This window comes from Geotrypetes seraphini, chromosome 2 (genome assembly GCF_902459505.1).
Source record: "Geotrypetes seraphini chromosome 2, aGeoSer1.1, whole genome shotgun sequence".
Classification (NCBI taxonomy): domain Eukaryota; kingdom Metazoa; phylum Chordata; class Amphibia; order Gymnophiona; family Dermophiidae; genus Geotrypetes; species Geotrypetes seraphini.
This window is the reverse complement of record NC_047085.1, coordinates 143271720-143291710: the sequence shown is the minus strand read 5'-3', so window position 1 is coordinate 143291710 and position 19991 is coordinate 143271720. Positions and strand designations below refer to the sequence as shown.

Below are 19991 nucleotides of genomic sequence, written 5' to 3'. Positions count from 1 at the left end.
AGATCGCCCCTGAAGCCCCTCCCGAATGTCTTCGCGCTCCCCCACACACCATCCCCTTACACAGCATCTTTCCATCTCTCCCTCCCACCGCGAGACCAACAAACAGCAGCACTTTAAACAGACTGTTTCGTGGTCTTCTCCCACCAGGTCCTGCCCTCTGCCACATCACTGATGATATCATCAGCGACACAGCAAAGTGAAGGCCCTGGTGAGAGAAGGCCACGAAGCAGCCTGTTTAGAGTGCTGCCGACACTGCTGTTTGCAGGGAAGTATGTCGGTCTTGCGGCAATGCGGCAGAGGGTAGGACCCAGCAGGAGAAGACCACAAAGCAGCCTGTTTCAAGTGTTGCCGAAGCTGCTGTTTGGAGGGAGGTATGTCAGTCTTACGGTGGGAGGGTTGGCGTGGTTCTGTTGTGCGGGGGGGGGATGGGAGGGAGAGATAGAAAGATGCTGCAGAGGGAAGGCACAAGGGGATGGGTGAGAGGGGAGGAAAGATGCTGCACATGTGGGGGAGAGAAAGGAAAGAGGATTGGGGTGGAGGAGAGGAAGGGAGAGATGATCATTGTACATGAAAAAAATAAGACATCCCCCCAAAATAAGCCCTAGTGCATTTTTTTGACCCAAAATTAATATGACACTGTCTTATTTTCAGGGAAACATGGCAGGAAGTTTACAGGACCCTCCCCCCCCAATGTCTCACATGGACTTAACCTGCTTCAGCTGAAAGTGCAGCTGAGAAATGGAGAAGATTTCTGCCTCAGACAAGCATGTAAAAACAGTCCAAATGCTTGTTTCTTTGGGTTGCCAGTCAGATCCTAGCACCCCAGTCCCCCTCCAGCTCCAAACACAGATCCTTGGGGGTGGGGGAAATGTAGCCGGTTTCTGATAAAGCCATGAAGACCGACATGAAGTCAAACAGTCTTTGCTCAGGCTCCAGTAATAACCAGGAATGAGCCTTGCTACTATGGGACCGGTCTCCAAGCCTTCCAAAAGCGTTAGTGCAGGCTGGCTAAGTAGGTGCTCTATAAAAGGGTTGCCCTCCCAGCTATAGAGCTCTGACAGAAGAGCTCGTATCTTCTCCCAGACAGAGCAGCCGCAGGCATACTGGGGAACCTCTGGAGCACCAAGAAACCTCAAAATCAGGATAAAAACCCCAAAACAACAAACCGAAATCAGAGCAGACTTTAGAATACACTTTCAACTCATATGTAGGAGAAACTGAAGAGCCAAAAAATATAGATGACACCTTCTACACAAACTTGCGAGTAGAGTTGAATAACCCACTGGTTCAAGACTCATATGCCTTTTGCACTAGAACGTCTAATTATTTGGGATGATTAAATGTAGCACAGTAAAATGAAATTTCTCATAAAAAAAGGAATTCAAGAACAAGAGGTAAAAGATGTGAAGATACAATACAACAAAGGCAAAAGTAAAGGGGATGGGACTTGTATATCGCTTTTTCTTTATGGTTTACATATTTTAGACAGGTACTTATTTTGTACCTGGGGTAATGAAGTGTTAAGTAACTTGCCCAGAGTCACAAGGAGCTGAAGTATGAATTGAACTAACAACCTCAGGATGCTGAGGCAGCTGCTCTAACTACTAAGCTACTCCTCCAAGACCCAATCCAAAAAAAAATTTTCTTTATTGAGAAAACGGCAGATATACTAGCCCACCAACAAAAGCAGTGGTGATCAAAACCATTAAATTTACATACAATGAATTATAGGAGAAATGAAAGAAGTGGCTTGAGTATTTGCTTAGCCTAAATTTCCAAACCTTGGATGTTATCTTCTCGCAGGCAGAGCTGCCCTAGAATGTTTGGTTTTGGAGGGAACCTAGCCAGTCAGGTTTCCAGGATATCCACTATGAATATTCATGAAAGATTTGCATACCGTGGAGGTAGTGCATGCAAATCTCTCATGAATACTCATTGTGGATATCCTGAAAACCTGACTGGCTGGGGTGCCTCCATGACCAGGTGTGGGAATCACTGGCTTATCCATATGAAATTTGGAAGTAAAAATAAGTGCATATAAGTCACTGGGCACAGAATGCTTGTGCCAACTGTACTGGGCTTCCAGGAAGGCTAGAGTAATTTACATGAAACCTGGTTATAACTCTTAATTAGCATAATTTGGACAGATATAGAGGGTAATGGTACTGATGTTAGATTAAGGCTGGGATTCATAATGCTTAACCATTCAAAAAGCCAACTGATTATCTGTCTTCATGTACTATGCTAAACAAATACATATATTTAACAGCATGCCATTACAATAATTTTCAAAAAATCTTCCATAAATTATTTTTTTTATTTCTCATTAAATGAGCAGAGTCTGACATATTAGTAACAGATATGTTTATTATTACATATCCATCAGTGCGGCTTTCAATACCACTTGAAACATGCAAATCGTCCTGGTGACGAATCAGTTTTCCAGTGCTTTTTTTATTTAATATACAACTGCAAAGCCATTATAAATTACTGAGGAGGTATTTGGTTAAAAAAATAAAATAAAAATAGACCATATTGCCCATACCACAAATGAACTCCTGCTGGAAAGCAAGAATTTAACAGCATTTACATTACAATTCCTATATTATCATTTTTTAAATGTCACAGAAAAATTCATTTTAATTTACATTTTTAATGCTCTCTCTAAACTGCATTAGCTGCAGATTTTTTTTCCTCTGAATGAAAATTCATCCATTGTAACAGGTAGTTTTGCTCAGATTGAACTGAATTCACAAAACATCTAATAACTAAAAATGTTTAATTTAACCAATTAGACTTTTAAAAAAAAACTCAAAAGTACTATGGTCAGGAAAATGTAAGTCACTGAAATTCCTAAATTTAATGGCATGGCAGTAAACATTTAAACATCTCAAATTAAGGCACTGGAAGAGCGATGCAATTTCTGATAAAAAGTGTTCTAAAAATAATTTACAATTTCAAACAGTGCATACATTTTTTTATATTTTTGTTAACTTAATGTTCTTTAGCATTTAAAACTAAGGCAATACTTTATAAAATTATAGAAATGATGTACCTCAAAACACACTCACATACTTGGTTGTACTGTATAGTTAGTTCTTAATGCCTCTAACAACATAATTCAGTTATGGCTTGGCAAAAAAATGCATAGATCCAAAGGGCCATTTTCCCACTCCAGAAACATGATAAAACATACAGTATCTCATAAAACATGATGCCTGAAATGTAATTCTTCCATCTGCTCCTTGATGGGTAATTATTAAGACTGTGAAGAATCATACAGTGAAGGCATGGGCATTCAAGTTATTATTTTGCTCCAACACAGGACTTACAGTCTTCAAGAAAAATCTTGGAAACTTGAACAAGTTCAGTTTCTTTTATCTTGAAACTCGTCTTTGCTTAGCATGTGTGCTGTTCTCCTTTCCAGAAGGCAATAGCCCCTTTCTCTCATGAATGAGAAAAGTCAACTGTATTCCATCATGATTAACAGGCTTTTTTTTCTTAGAATACCATAAAAGGCAGCACCCCTTTTATACATCTAGCTAAGCTTTACTTTTATTTGCATTACATAGTAATAATTAATCTAATCTACCAGTACACAAACCCACAATACAACAGCCTCCCAGCATGCTTTCTTGTGCCAAAGCAAGATGGAGAAAGTAACAGCAATCTTAACCCTGAAGCCTGTGGTACTTGTGTCCGATGGAACTACAGCTTGTTTGTGCTGCTCAGTGAGGTTGAAGGAGCCCCCTTTACTAGGTGGAATTCTGCCAGAACCATGGAGTACACTGTTAGCTGCAAATTGAAAAAAAAGAGAGAAAGAGACTATTATAAGTCACAGAAACATGCCAGAGGACCTTCATATGAATCAGTGAATAAAGGTTACTGATTTCCATTGCAGTTCTCTTGAAGCTTAAGTGAATATTCTATTACATTTCAGAGTTCATCGTTACAACTTCTGTTTTTAAATGGGAACAAAAGTGACATAAATACAACAGGAATGACAGCATCACAAAGAACCTCAGCAAATCAGCTGTATCTGGTGATTGTGTAGTGTGCCTTAAACAGTGCTAAGGCAGGGACTGATCAATGTTTATGTATAATGTGTTGTTGTGATTTTATGTTTGCTTGTTTTGGAAGCTGCTTAGATTTAGGAAGTATATAATTTTTTTAAATAAATAAAGTGTGTGTTATCAATCACAATTCCCTTTAGTGAAAAATGTTTAGGCCCGTCTTTAAATTATTCAGTTTACTAGACTTCACCAACTTTTAACACTACTGTATATTACATGTATTATTCTCAAAAAGGAAGAGGGTAATAGGGAGGACTATGAATAGGGTTACCTGATGTCTGGGAAATCCCGGACATGTCCTCTTTTTAGAGGACTGTCCAGGTGCCTAGATGGACTTTCCAAAACCCGGCAGTTTGTGTGGGTTTTGGAAAGCCCCAAAGAGCTCCAGCCATATCTGGAGGGCCTCTGAGCATTCGCAGATGACATCACACACATCTGTGCATGCTCCAGACCCTCCACACACGGCTGGAGCTCATCAGGAAAGAAGAAAGGAAGCTTTGTAGGGATAGGATTGGGGGGCAGAATGGGACAGGGCTAGATGCGGAACTGGGCAGGGCTGGGGGCAGAACCAGAGGTGGAACAGGGTGGGGCTATGTGTCTGGAGTTTTACAGTCCAAATTCTGGTAACCCTAGTTATGAAAAAATATTTTAATTATTTTGCTCAACATGTAAGATATAATTCAAATTTAATCATCACACTATTGGTAGTGGATTGGTCATGATGTATCTCCAAGTTTTTAGTACTAAAGGGGGAAATAAGAAAATAGTAAATATACCAGGCTGCTAGCTTATGTATGGAAGCCAAAAAGCACACTTACCGTAACAGGTGTTATCCATGGACAGCAGGCAGATAGTCTCGTATGTAAGTGACGTCATCCACGGAGCCCCAGTACGGACAGCTTTAAAAGTGCATCGCCACTTTAAGAACTTAAGTTCACGAATTGCCCGCACCATGCAAGCGCAAGTGCCTTCCCACCCAGCGCAGGCTCGCAGTACCTCAGTTCTGTAAGCAAGCTAAGAAGCCAATCAGAAGAGGTGGGAGGGTTGTGAGAATATCTGCCTGCTGTCTCTGGATAACACCTATTACAGTAAGTAACTGTGCTTTATCCTAGGACAAGCAGGCAGCATATTCTCACATATAGAACTCTCTAGCTTACTACATTGGGATCGAGGGAGCGTTGGCCATTAAGAAAATAAATTTTGTAATACTGCTTGACCGAAGTGACCATCCCGTTTAGAATAAGATTCCAGACAGTAGTGAGATGTGAATGTATGAACTGAGGACCAAGTAGCAGCTTTATAGATTTCATCAAAGGAGTGGAACATAGGAAAACAACTGAAGCTGCCATAGCTTGGACTTTGTGCCCTGTGACAGGATTCTCCAGTTGCAGCCCAGTCTGAGCATAACAGAAGGCGATACAAGCCACCAACCAGGTAGAAATAAGTTCTCTTGGATACAGGACATCCCAACTTACTAGGGTCGAAGGAGACGAAGAGTTGAGAAGATGTCGTATATGGCTGAGTATGCTGTAAGTAGTAGGCCAAAGCTCATTTATAGTCCAAATTATGAAGAGCCGTTTCTCCACGATGAGAATGAGACTTAGGAAAAAAACACTAGAAGCACAAAAGATTGATTGAGATGGAATTTAGCGACTACCTTTGGAAGGAACTTTGGATGAGTGCGAAGTACCACTTCGTCATGATGAAACACTGAATGGTGGATTCGCCATCAGTGCCTGACGTTCACTTACTCTTCGAGCAGATGTAAGAGAGATAAGCAAAACCACTTTCCAAGTAAGATATTTAAGATGAGCTGAGGATATTAGTTCAAAAGGTGGCTTTATTAGTTTAGCAAGAACCACATTAAGATCCCAAACTACTGGAGGTGGTTTCAGAGGTTTGGTGTTGAAAGTCCTCTCATAAATCTGGATACAAGAGGATGAACAGTGAGAGGTTTTCCATCAACTGGTCTATGAAAAGTGTCGATAGCATTGAGATGAACTCTAATTGAAGTGGTCTTGAGGCCTAAATTGGATAAATGTAGAAGGTAATCCAATATAAAAGATACAGAGGTGGATTTATGATCATGATGATGAAGAGTACACCAAGCTGAAAACCACTTCCATCTGTGTTGATTACACTGCTGCGTAGATGGTTTTCTTGATGCTTCAAAGATGAGTTTAACAGGCTGGGAAAGATGAAGGTCAGTCGATGTCAGGTCGAGAGGTACTAAGCTGTCAGGAGGAACAACTGAAGATTGGGATGCAGAAGATATCTGTGACTGTGTGAGAAGAGATGGAAAAATCTGAAGAGGGACTGGTTCCTTGATACTGAATTGAAGTAAAAGGGAAAACCAGGGTTTTCTGGGCCACCGAGGAGGTACGAGAATCATGGTGGCCTCCTTCCTTCTGAGCTTGACAAGCATCTTGAGGATGAGAGGGATTGGAGGAAACGCATAGAGAAACTTGTGCGTCCAATCCAGAAGAAAAGCATCCGCTTCTAGCCATTGGGGAGAATACTGCCTGGAGCAAAACTGGGGCAGCTTGTGATTGAAGGGGGACGCAAACAGGGACGCAAACAAGTCTATCTAAGGAGACCCCACTGAGAGATGATGTGATGCAGAACTGCAGAGTTGAGCATCCACTCGTGTGGCTGAAGAAACCTGCTGAGTTTGTCTGCAAGAGAATTATTTTCTCCTTGAAAGTATATTGCTTTCAGGAATATGTTTTGAGCAATTGCCCAGGTCCAAATCTTTTGGGCCTCTTAATAAAGATGGAGCGAGCCCTTGCTGCCCTGCTTGTTTATGTAATACATTGCGACTTGATTGTCCATGTGGATAAGAAGTACGTGGTTGGTGACAATGTGCTGGAAAGCATTGAGCGCATTGTAGATCGCTGAGTTTCAACAGACTGATATTGCAAAGTCGATCCTGGACAGACCAGTGATCTTGAGTGTGAAGACCATCCAGAAGAGCTCCCCAAGTGTAGGTGGATGATTCCATTGTCAGAACCTTCTGATGTGGAGGTGGGTGAAACAACAATCCTCTGGAGAGATTGGAATAGTTCATCCACCACTACAGATATTGTCGAAATGAAGGAGTTAAGACAATGTGTTGAGACAGTGGGTCGAGAGCTTGAGACCACTGAAATGCGAGTCCATTGAGAAGTCCTGAGATGAAGCCTCGCAAATGGAGTAACATGCACCGTGGAAGCCATATGACCCAGCAGTACCATCATTTCCCTGGCCGAGAGTGATGGTAGGTGAGAAGTTTGAATGTAAAGCTTAACAAAATTTTCTAATCTTTGCTGAGGGAGAAATGCTTGGAGATGAATGGTGTCTAGTAGAGCTCCGATAAATTGCAGAGTCTGAGAAGGCTGAAGTTGGGATTTGGGAAAATTGATTTCAAAACCCAACCGCTGAAGACAGACAATTGTTAAACGAGTTGTTGCAATTACCCCTTGAGAGGTTGGATCTTTGATCAGCCAATCGTCCAGATAGGGGAACACCTGGAGATCCTGAGTCCGTAATGCCCCTGCCACCACTACCAGGAACTTGTTGAATACGCTGGGAGAAGATGCAAGGCCAAAGGGCAGGACCTTGTATTGATAATGGTGCTGTGCCACTTGAAATCTGAGGAATTTCTTGGAGATCAGATTCACTGGAATGTAGGTATAAGCCTCTTTGAGATCTAGAGAGCATACCCAGTCATTGCAATCTAAAAGGGGATATAAAGTTGTCAGGGATAACATCCAAAACTTTTTCTTCACTAGAAACTTGTTCAGGCCCCTGAGGTCTAAGATCGGATGCAGACCTCCCGTCTTCTTTGGGATGAGAAAGTACCAGGAGTAAAACCCCTGATTTCTCTGCACAGGTGGAACCTCCTCTATAGCACTGAGAAGGAGAGATTCTATCTCCCGAAGGAGTGGTGTCTGCTGAGAGTTGAAAGAGGACTCTCCTGAGGATGATCTGGAGGCATATTGATGGAAGTGAAGAGAGTATCCCACTCAAAAAACTTTTAGCACCCTGAGGTCTGTGGTTATCAGTTCCCAACGAAGATAATATAACTGGAGCCGACCTCCAACTGGTTAAAGAAGAGGCTCAGGATCCATATTCCAAAATTTTCTTGCAATCCCTTCTTTAAAAATAATACTAGAAGAAATGAAATATTTACAATATACACTCCGCAGTTATGGAATACTTTAGCTTCAGAGGAGAACTAAATCTTGATAGATTCAAGAGCTCCCTGAAGTCCTTTCTATACAAAGATGCCTTTGAAAGCTAAATCGTCAATTGAATGTCTTTTTCTAAAGAAATATAAATTACAGGAGGCTCCAGACATGTCCCCTGTTAACATAATTTGTATTTTCCATATTTGTATCTTTCCTATAATTATTGTAGTTCTACCCCTAACCCTTTTGTATCATGTTAGTCCTTATTCAATCTTGTCTGTTCTTAATTTATAATATTGTATCCCTGTTTTTATAATGTACATTGATTAGAAGTATTATAAGCAATATTATCAAATTTTAAATAAACCTGAAACCTGAGGCTGAGAAATAGGAACAGCGGATATGCTCTCTAGAAGCCCGCCAAAAAGACTGAGCAGGCTTTTGAGGAGCTGCTGATTGAGATTTTTGAGAGCCCTTTGCTTTTCCTGCTGTGGTCTAAGAGGAGCAGCTGGTTTTGAAGAAAAACACCACTGATATGAAGAAGAAGGCTTAAAAGATTTAGAAGTTGAAGGCTTAGGCTTGGATTTAACCAAAGCATCCCAATATTTCTCATGATCAATAGGCTTTTGAGTGGCATTTTCAATAGAGTCACCTAACAGCTCATCTCCCAAACAGGGAATGTTGGCTAACATGTCCTGAAGATTGATGTCCATATCTGAGACTCGTAGCCACACAAGACATCTCATTGCCACTGACATAACTGATGCTCAGGAAGATAATTCAAAATCATCATAAGCAGATCTTGCCATATATCTTCTAGCCAGGGTAAGAGTGCGAGAGATATGATGAAATTCCTGCAAATGTTGCAGATGAATGTATCTATCAAAAGAAGGCAATTTCTTAACAAGGTGCTTTATATAGCAGGAAATGTAGAAATTATAATTTAGAATTCTATTGGCTAGCATGGAATTTTGATACAGGCGACACCCAAATTTGTCTGGTGGCACTGAGGCATAGACTTTTGATGGAATAGATTTTTTCAAAGTCGATTCTACTACTAGGGACTGGTGCTGAAGCTGTGGTTGTCAAAACCCGAAGAAATTATTTTATATAGACTGTCCAATTTTCTGGGAGCCACTGTAATGGTTAGGGGCGGTTCCATGTTTTTGTGAAGAGTCTCTTTGAGTATACCATGCAAAGGTAGTCTGAGAAGTTCTTTAAGAGGCTTATAATAATCTAAGGCCTCCAAATATTCAGCACTGTAGGCAGAATCAGCTTCTAGCTTGACTGATAGCTCTTTGCCCAACTGCGAATAAATTTGGTATAAGAAGGTCTCTCAGTAGGAGATTTAGCCTTTGGTGGAGACTTCTGAGGTAGTATCATAAGCCTCCATTGTAGACTCAGGTAAGTCTTCAGCTGAATCAGACTAAGTCAGAGTAATAAAAGGGCTTTGGTAAAGGAGTACGTTGAGAAGATAGATGCTTACGTTGAGCCTGGTGTCAATCTGGGCAAGGATGATAATGCATGACTTGACACACTTTTATGTTTGGAAGACCATGATGGAGAGCAATGTTTCCTTTTGGAAGTTCTCGAAGAGGAAAGATGCTTGCTGGATTTGGAGCATTGAGACAAAGGGAGAAGAATGACAATGCCTCGATGAACTAGAGCAGGGCCTCGAATGAGAACTGGACCTGCATGGTCTACGCTTGGGCACAGAACGTTGATGCTGTTCTGGAGAGCCAGTATCGGTACCGCAGGACCTGGTTGCCTTATGCTCAGGCTGGACCAGTACCGAGGGAGTCAAAGTCGAAGTAAGGATATCACTCACTTCGAAAAGTGCACTGAGCTTTTCACAGAATGAAAGCACCGGTACCATTGGCTTTTCTGCCGGTACCATCAGTACCGCATCTTGCCTTGGATAGGGTGATCTCGAAGAGGATTCACAACTCGATGTAGGAGAGGCAAGAAGCAGAAGAGGTCATCACTTGGTCGGCATCGATGGACTCGATATAAGACTGACTTACGAGACCTGTTAGGAAGCTGGTAGCTTCTTAACTGGCATACCAGAAGGAGTGATGTCTCCCAACGCCAGTGTCAATGTCTAAAAATTCCTCCAAATGTCTTAAAATCTACAACTCACTAATTTCCACCAAAGACCATTGAGCTGTAGATTTTAAGACATTTGGAGATGTAACATAAGGACCAATCTCTCAACAACCCGACACAGACAACCTGTTTTCAAGAAAAAAAATTAGAGCCATGAGGAAATCCTTCACATATGATCCAGGAGATAGCACAGACCTATATCCAGGATCAAAAATAATGAGAATGAAGGGATTCCAACTGATAGATGCTAGTCAAAATTCACCTTTGTCAACCAACAAGAGATCTCGAGCTGGCCAAAGAGAATATCCAAAAAAACACTGTTACTTAGATAAAAGCAATCTAACCTGTTAACTCATGCCCTACCACCATAACTTTCTGTTATGAATGACAAACCTAGCAAATGCATGTCTAGAAAATGGAATATATTCCAAAACAGTTTCAGCGATAGCATTGACACCCATACCCAAAGCAGCAAACCTTGACCTGACTAAAATAGAAGGAAACTGAAGACATACCTTTTCTCTCTATAACCAACCTCCTATCCCTCAGCTCTTCCCTTTAAACCACAAGATCTGATCCAAAAATCTAACTCCAAAAATTTGATATAAGTCTTATTGTTAGCCTCATAGATGCCTTGTACAGAATTGCGGGATATAAGGCACTATATTGTATTGTAGATCTCTGTATGAGTCAGTATGGCCTTTCTTAGGTTCTTAAGTTAAACTTAAGTAGAGAAACTTATGAGTCTGCTTCAGCAAGTCTACTTTAATATGAGAAATGAAGATGTAATGCAGCAATAAGTAAAATAAACTGTGGCTGTTGATACACTGTCCTTACAAAATCATTCTTATTTACCCTTTAAAAGTTACTTAATTACCTGGCTTTTCCAGATGTGTTTTTGACAGCTTTTCGAAATGACTGGTTTGCTGTGGACCTTGTAGAAGTTGTTCTAGGAGAAGCACGGACAAAACTTGATGGTGGTGTCTTGGGAATCTTCTTTACTAAATGAGTGATCCATTTTTTCTGCTCATCCTGAGAACATGCCAGCAACAACATATCTCTTGCTGATGTGACATCAAAGCTTACTAAAAATGGGAAAACAGAAGCAGAGCACACCAAATTAATAGATCATGAAACAGAACACACATTTAAAGGGTCAGAAATATTTCATACTATATTGGGAACAAGGTTGCTTAAAAGAATTTTCAAGTAAGTTTCCTACACACGTTACATCTTTCGAACCAAAACATAATAAACTGGATCTATCACAGTTGAAACTAATTATAATGAATAAATTAAATAAATGAAAAGTGCTCAATCAGTGATATAAACCATCCGTAATTAGTTTCAACTGTGATAGATCCAGTTTATTATGTTTTGGTTGGGTCTTTTTATGGATCTAAAATATATATTTTTTGTAGTTGCTTTCCCATTTTTCTTTATTTATACATTTTTCGAACTCCAGAAGAAAGCTTTTTTTGGCAAGCTGCAAGTATTATGATGAATATTAGCAGTAAATTTGAGAATCAGAGATTGTATTTCTCATAATCTGGGTTTAGGAATAAGGTTCATTACTCATGATAAATAAATACTCCTGAGACTTTACTTTTAATACTGGTGTGAAGGAATAGATTAGTGAGTAGAGTAACAGGCTGACAACTAGAGAAACCAATGTTCAATCCCACTGAAATTCTTTGTGACCTTGGATAAATTGTTTCATATTTCATTGCCTCAGATACAAACATAGTGACATGTTTTCTAACTTATGGTAAAACAACACATTTTACTGCAGGATTCAATAAACAGTAGTAGGTCATCAATACAGGTTAGAGAATCCTAGAGCAAAAATTTTTTTTTGTGTTGCTGCAGCCAGGAGTATTTTGCATTCCTAGCCACAGCAAAGCAAAGATAGTTAGAAACATAGAAACATAGAAAGGTGACGGCAGAAAAGGGCTACAGCCCATCAAGTCTGCCCACTCTACTGACCCACCCCATTAAGTCTGAGTGCTGCTCGACCCACGTAGGGATCCCACGTGGATGTCCCATTTATTCTTAAAGTCGAGCACGCTTGTGGCCTTGATTACCTGCGTCGGAAGTTTGTTCCAGTGATCCACCACTCTTTCTGTGAAGAAATACTTCCTGATGTCACCTCTAAATTTCCCTCCCCTGAGTTTGAGCGGGTGCCCCCTTGTGACCGAGGGTCCCTTGGGAAGGAATATATCGTTTTCTACCTCGACACGACCTGTGACGTACTTAAAAGTCTCAATCATGTCACCCCTTTCCCTGCGCTCTTCTAGAGAGTACAGCTGCAATTTGCCCAGTCTTTCCTCGTATGAGAGACCCTTGAGTCCAGAGACCTTCCTAGTGGCCATTCGCTGGACCGACTCAGCTCGAAGCACATCTTTACGGTAATGTGGCCTCCAGAATTGCACACAGTACTCTAGATGAGGTCTCACCATGGTTCTATACAGTGGCATTATGACTTCAGGTTTGCGGCTGAGGTCTTCTCCACCTGTTTGGCAGCCTTCATGTCTGCACTGATGATCACTCCCAAGTCCCGTTCCTCTGAAGTCTTAGCTAGTGTTTCTCCATTCAAGGTGTATGTTCTGCATGGATTTCTGCTGCCGAGATGCATGACCTTACACTTTTTAGCGTTGAAGCCCAGCTGCCATGTCGTGGACCATTTTTCCAACTTGATCAGATCCTGCGTCATACCATCCGTGGGATTGCTTCCACCCACTATATTACACAGTTTGGCGTCGTCGGCGAACAGCGCTACTTTACCCTGAAGCCCTCGGGTCAAGTCCCTTATGAATATGTTAAAAAGGGATGGTCCCAGGACTGAGCCCTGCGGCACACTGCTAGTCACCTCCGATGTCTCAGAGAGGGTGCCATTGACCACCACTTTCTGAAGTCTTCCACTCAGCCAATCGTTGACCCACGTCGTTAGTTTCTCACCTAACCCCATCGATTTCATCTTGTTTAATAGTCTACGGTGTGGGATACTGTCAAAAGCTTTACTGAAATCCAAGTATACTATGTCCAGAGACTCTCCCGAGTCCAGCTTTCCTGTCACCCAATCAAAGAAGCTGATGAGATTGGACTGGCATGACCTGCCCTTAGTGAATCCAAGCCATGCTCACCATCTGTAAAGGACAGCTAGGAACAAATTTAGATTGGGAGACCTCTAGGGATATGGCAATATAGCACAGTTACTTACCATAACAGGTGTTGTCCAGGGACAGCAGGCAGATATTCTCACATATGGGTGACGTCATCCACGGAGCCCTGCTATGGACAGCTGTTAAAGAGCTCTTGCACTTTAAGAACTTTAGAAAGTTTGCGACTGACTGCACCACGCATTCGCGAGTGCCTTCCCGCCCAATATAGGCACGCAGCTCCTCAGTTCAGATAGCTAGCTAAGAAGCCAACCAGGGGAGGCGGGTGGGTTGTGAGAATATATATGCTTGCTATCCCTGGATAACACTTGTTACGGCAAGTAACTGTGCTTTATCCTAGGACAAGAAGACAGCATATTCTCACATATGGGTGACCTCCAAGCTAACCAAAAATGGGATGGTGGGAGAGTTGGCCATTAAGAAGATAAATTCTGTAATACTGATTAGCCGAAATGGAAATCCAGTATAGAGTAGGATTCCAGACAGTAATAAGAAGTGAAAGTGTGAACCAAGGACCAAGCAGCAGCTTTGCATATTTCATCTATAGGAGTAAAACGTAAGAAAGCTACTGAAGCTGCCATAGATTGAACTTTATGGGCTGTGATATGACCCTCAAGTTGCAGCTCAGCCTGAGCATAACAAAACGAGTTGCATGCAGCCAACCAGTTGGAAATTGTCCTTTTGAAAACAGGATGCCCCGACTTGTCTGGATCAAAGACGACAAAAAGTTGCAGAGAAGATCTATGGAATTTAGTCCTTTGCAAATAGTAGGCCAATGCTCGTTTGCAGACCAGAGTATGAAGAGCTGTTTCTCTAGGATGAGAATGAGGCTTGGGGAAAAAAAATTGGAAGAACAATTGATTGATTGAGATGAAACTCAGTAACAAGTTTGGGTAAGAACTTTGGATGAGAGCAGAGTACAACCTTACCATGTTGGAATTCGGTAAAAGGTAGATCCGCTACCAAGGCTTGAAGTTCGCTGACTCTGCAAGTAGACGTTAGAGAAATGAGGAAAACTACTTTCCAAGTGAGGTATTTAAGATGAGCCGTAGACATTGGTTCAAATTGAGGCTTCATTAGTTTAGCAAGTGCAACATTAAGATCCTAAACTACTGGATGATTTGAGAGGTGGTTTTAACATTAAATAGTCCTTTCATAAATTTGGAAACCACCGGAGGAGCAGAGAAAGATTTTCCTTCTAAAGGTTGATGAAAAGCAGCAATTGCACTGAGATAGACTGTAAAAGAGGTAGATTTGAGGCCAAAGTGGGATAAATGGAAAAGATAAACCAGAATCGAAGACAAGGAGATGGATTGTGCTCCTGAAGATGAAGACTGCACCAAGCAGAATACCGAGTCCATTTTTGAGTATAACATTTTCTTGTGTCTGGTTTTCTGGAAGCAGTCAAGATGTCCCTGGCAGGTTGAGAAAACAGAAGATCAGGTGAGAGATACCAAGCAGTCAGGTGTAAAGACTGCAGGTTGGAATGAAGAAGAGAACCTTGACTCTGTGCAAGAAGAGAAGGAAAAATTGGCAGAAGAAGTGGCTCCCTGCTGCTGTTGTCTGGGCCACCGAGGAGCTATCAGAATCATGGTGGCAGATTTGTGTTTGAGTTTGACAAGCGTTCTGAGAATAAGTGGAAATGGAAGGAACGCATAGAAGAACTTGTTTGTCCAGTCCAGGAGAAAAGCAACTGCTTCCAGGTGATAAGGAGAGAATAGTCTGGAACAGAACTGGGGCAGCTTGTTGTTGTGGGGAGATGCAAAAAAGTCTACCTGAGGGGTTCCCCACTGAGAAAAAATTTGACGTAGAGCTGCTGAGTTTAGTGTCCATTCATGAGGTTGCAAGATGTGGCTTAGTTTTTCCCCCAATGAATTTTCATTTCCTTGAATGCAAACAGCTTTCAGAAAAATGTTGTAAAGAATTGCCCAATCCCAAATCTTCTAAGCTTCCTGGCAAAGGAGAAGACACCCTGTTCCTCCCTGCTTGTTCACTACTTGATTGTCTGTACGAAGGAAAATGACTTGATCTTGAAGAAGATGCTGAAAGTCTTGAGATCACTGAAAATCGCTCTGAGTTCCAACAGATTTATGTGATGGTGAGGATCTGTGGCGGCCAATGACCTTGAGTACGAAGACTATCCAGGTGAGCTCCCCAAGCGTAGGTTGACGAATCTGTCGTGAGATCCTTCTGGTGAGGGGCCATTTGAAACAGCAAACCTCTGAATGGAAGAGAGCATCCACCACTGAAGAGATTGCCGTAGAGAAGATGTTACTGTAATGTGCTGGGAAATCAGATCGAGAGCCTGCGACCACTGAGGGATCTGTAGGTGAAATCTGGCAAAAGAGTCATGTGAACCATCATGTGCCTCGTTGAGATTGAAGGAAGGAGGGTCACTTGATAGCAAAGCTGTATCAAAGCATCTTGACGCTGTTGAGGAAGAAAAGCCCCAAGTTGAACAGTATCTAGGAGGGCTCCAGCAGTTGAGATTTGGGAATGTTGATTTCGAATCCAAAATTTTGCAGGAACAATATAGTCTGTTGTGTCGCAACAGTAACACCTTGAGATGAAGGATCTTTGATGAGCCAATCGTCTAGATAAGGAAAAACTTGCAAACCATAAGTTCTCAAGGCTGCTGCCACCACCACCACCACCAGGCATTTGGTGAAAACTCTGGGAGATGATGCGAGACCGAAGGGTAGAATCTTGTATTAGTAATGATGAATTCCCACCCGAAATCTGAGAAATTAGCGAGAGGCTGGGTGAATGTGAATGTGAGTGTAAGCCTCCTTGAGATCCAGAGAGCAATTGTTTTGATCTAGTAGGGGGTACAGGGAAGCCAGAGATAGCATCTGAAATTTCTCTATGACCAGAAATTTGTTGAGAGCTCTGAGGTCCAATATCGGGCAAAGACCTCCTATCTTCTTCAGGACAAAGAAATATCGGGAATAAAACCCCACGTTTTGCTGGTCCAAAGGAACATTCTCGATAGCATTGAGAATGAGCAGAGATTAGACTTCCTGGAGAAGAAAGGACTGCAGAGGGTTGGAAGGAAACTCTCTTGGAGGATGATCAGGAAGATGATCAAGGAAATGAAGAGAATATCCTTCTCGAATGATTTTGAGAACCCAGAGATTGGAGGTGATGAACTTCCAACGATGATGGTAATGTGTTAGACAACCTCCAATGGGGAGAGGGAGAGGCAGAGTTATCTTGATTGAAATTATGCTCTCGAGTAGTCTGGCAAAAAGGCTGATTTGACTTGGGGGCAGCAGAGGTCTGGGGCTTTTGAGAACGCTGTTGGTGCTGCTTTTTCTGCTGTGGCCTGGAAAGAGGAGTAGACTTTTGTGTATAATGCCTCTGATATGAAGAAGATAGTTTGAAAAAGTTGTAGGCAGAGGACTTAGGTTGCGGCCTGAATAGTAAATTAAAAGACTTTCATGTTCTGAAAGTTTTTTAGTTGCATTTTCAATAGTGTCCCCAAAAAGCTCATCTCAAAGGCAGGGAATATTAGCTAAGCGATCCTAGAGGTTAGTGTCCATATTCGCTATCCTTAGCCATGCAAGCCTCCTCATGGCCACAGAGATTGCAGAAACTGGAGGAGAGAGTTCAAAGGCATCGCATGCAGATTGTACCATATGCTGCCTGAGTTGAGTGAGAGTATTAAACATATGATAGAACTCTGACTTCCTATGAGATGGAAGATACTTGTAATAGTTTGGCATTTGTTTTACCCAATATTTAAGATAACAGGTAAAATAATAATTGTAATTGACAACTTTATTAGCCAGCATGGAATTCTGATAGACACGCCTCCCAAATCTGTCCATCATTTGACCTTCTTGGCCTGGAGGAACTGTGGTGTTGACTTTAGAAGGAGCAGATTTTTTGAGAACGGATTCAACCATGAGAGATTGATGTGAAAGTTGAGGCTTATCAAAACCAGGACTGAGAATGATTTTGTATTGAGAATCCAGCTTCCTAGGAACAGCCAGAACATAATAAGGGGACTCCCAATTCTTACAAAGAGTTTCTTTCAGGATACCATGTAAAGGATGTTTGAGAAGCTCCTTAGGAGGATGTTTGTAGTCCATAGTTTCTAGAAACTCCTCTGAATACTTGGAGTCTGCTTTCTTTACTCATCTGCCTGTCTTTACTCATCTGCCTGTCTTTACTCATCTGCCTGATAAATTGAGTAAATGAGATCAGCTCAGAAGAAGAAGGTTCTTTATGAGAAGTGGTGCAAGGATAATACTCTGCCTGAGAATCATAAGCTTCTGTAGAAGATGGAGATGCATCATGGGTAGAACCAAGACAAAGGTCTGAATCCATGGGAATTTAAGAACGGTACTGGCATTTTGCTTGGCACCAGTCCGATAGAGCAGGCGAGATAGACTTCTTATGCTTGTCTGAGTGTTTGGGAGAAATGTGTTTGGGAGAAATATGCTTGGACTTCGAAGAATCTTGCCAGACTTAGAGGAAAAAAGATGTGGAGACGAATGCCTGGAATGATTGGAGTGAGTTTCAGATGAATGAGGTGGATGTGTGGATGCCTTGGAGAAGTAGATGCTTTGTAGAAGAAGATCGGTACCTTGAAGAATGGTGTCTAGAAGTACGACTCGATGACAATGATCAGTGCAGAGATTGGCGCAGTACCGATGAGGCAGTGGTGGTATCTGCATCTCACATGGGGGCGATGCTCAGGCTGGGCTGGTACTAGAGGAGCCGACATGGGGGTGACAAGTTGGAACATATCCCTAAACTCCAATTTAAAGAGAGTATCAATTTTCTCTTTAAAAGCCTGCACCAACACCTGTGGCATGGATGCCGATATCAATGGTGCTGCGGTTCACCCCGGAGAGGATGACATGGATGAAGATGCACCCCTCGAAGTTAACACGAGCCATATTAATAGACTCGATACTTTAGCAGCCTGAAACATCTGGGAAGCTAGTGACATCTTAGCTGGCTTACCTGACAGAGCTATAGCCTGCGACACTGACATGGAAGCTGGTACCTCAGACGATGGCAATGCTTTCGATGTCGATGGCTTGGACGGTGTCAAAGGTACCTGTGATGTATCCATGGTACTGATGAGAAGTTTTTTCTGTAAAAGGTGGCTTTTTATGGAACACTTCTGAAGTGAACAGTGCGTACAAGACTCCACGCGATGGTCTGGGCCAAGGCACTGGATACACCACTTATGTGGATCAGTTACAGAAATAGTGCATTGGCACCTGCTGCACTTTTTAAAGCCAGTTAATGGGCGGGACATGGGAGGGAAAAGTGCCTCATCCAAATCAAAACCCAAAAGCTGAGATGAAGGCAAAGGCCCCATCATCAAAAATGGCTGCGGCAAGAAAAGAAGAAAAAAAGTAAACTTTTTTAAAAAATGTTATACAAAAAGAAAAGAAGAAAGAAAAAAAAAATCAGTAAATGCATGAGTGGGAAGGCAAAATAAAACAGAGACCATTTCACACACGACTTCGTAGCTCAGTGGAAAACTAGGAGCTGTGCACCTACATCGGGCGGGAATGCACTTGTACATGCGTGGTGCAATTAGTCGCAAACTTTCTAAAGTTCTTAAAATGCAAGAGCGCTTTAGCTGCTGTCCGTACCGGGGCTCCATGGACATCACCCATATGTGAAACTATACTGCCTGCTTGTCCTGGCATAACCACTGTTCCTAAACGTAATCATTTAATTTTTATATAGTTCTTATATATTTTAATTTCAGATTAGACAGCTGAATCTATATTTGTTTAGAAAAATATATAATGGAAATATTTGTAGATTTAAATGAGTCTAGGCCCTGCTTAGTTAGTAAATAATAGAGTATGGCTACAATCTCCTGCAAAATATCACGCAGACAATGCTGTGAAACAGCATGAACCTTTGTCTCCCAGTTTATTAGTCAGCAGTATAGAAAAGGCTTGCACCAATGACTATGCAGCTAAGGACATATTACATCAGACTGTGGTGACTTTCACCTGAATTCGCTCATAAGTGAGAAATGGATTACTTAGGTGATGTCATTTGCACAACCTGTGCCCTCTACTTTCAGCCTGACCTTGCCACTCTAATGCCTGAATTTGGGGACTTTTCTGAATTCCGAGAACTGAAAGTTCAGAACATGGGAGTGAGCTTGCTTATCTTTAAGGACAATGCTTCCACCGAATTATATAAAGAAGCAGCGCTGGAAACCAAGATGGGGGCTGTTTTTTTCAATTGACCTGAATTACCATCATTCAGGTTCCTACCAGACACCTTTTCTGCTTCAGTACTTCTGAGAATCTTCTGGACCCCTCTGAGTTCCTGTTTGCCTCCTGCCTCATCTCCCAGGAGAAGACATCACCATCAGGTTGTATGCCAGTTCTGTTATTGCTAAATGGTAATAATAGCAGGGCCTGTTCAGTGTTTTATGTGCATTCACTCTAATTACCTGATAAGAACATTTGTCTGTT

General features: G+C 41.8%; 1 protein-coding gene across 1 annotated transcript in view; it reads right to left on the bottom strand.

Moving 5' to 3' along the window:
- Positions 1-1628: 1628 nt before the first annotated feature.
- The window catches only part of ROCK1 (Rho associated coiled-coil containing protein kinase 1), a 398571-nt gene continuing 380208 nt past the window's right edge, over positions 1629-19991 (bottom strand). Inside the window, exons 32-33 of the mRNA XM_033933927.1 lie at positions 11226-11433; positions 1629-3795 (exon numbers count right to left, since the gene is read on the bottom strand). Coding sequence (XP_033789818.1) covers positions 3792-3795; positions 11226-11433 — 212 coding nt within the window. The 3' untranslated portion in view covers positions 1629-3791. The remainder of the gene's footprint in view (positions 3796-11225; positions 11434-19991) is intronic.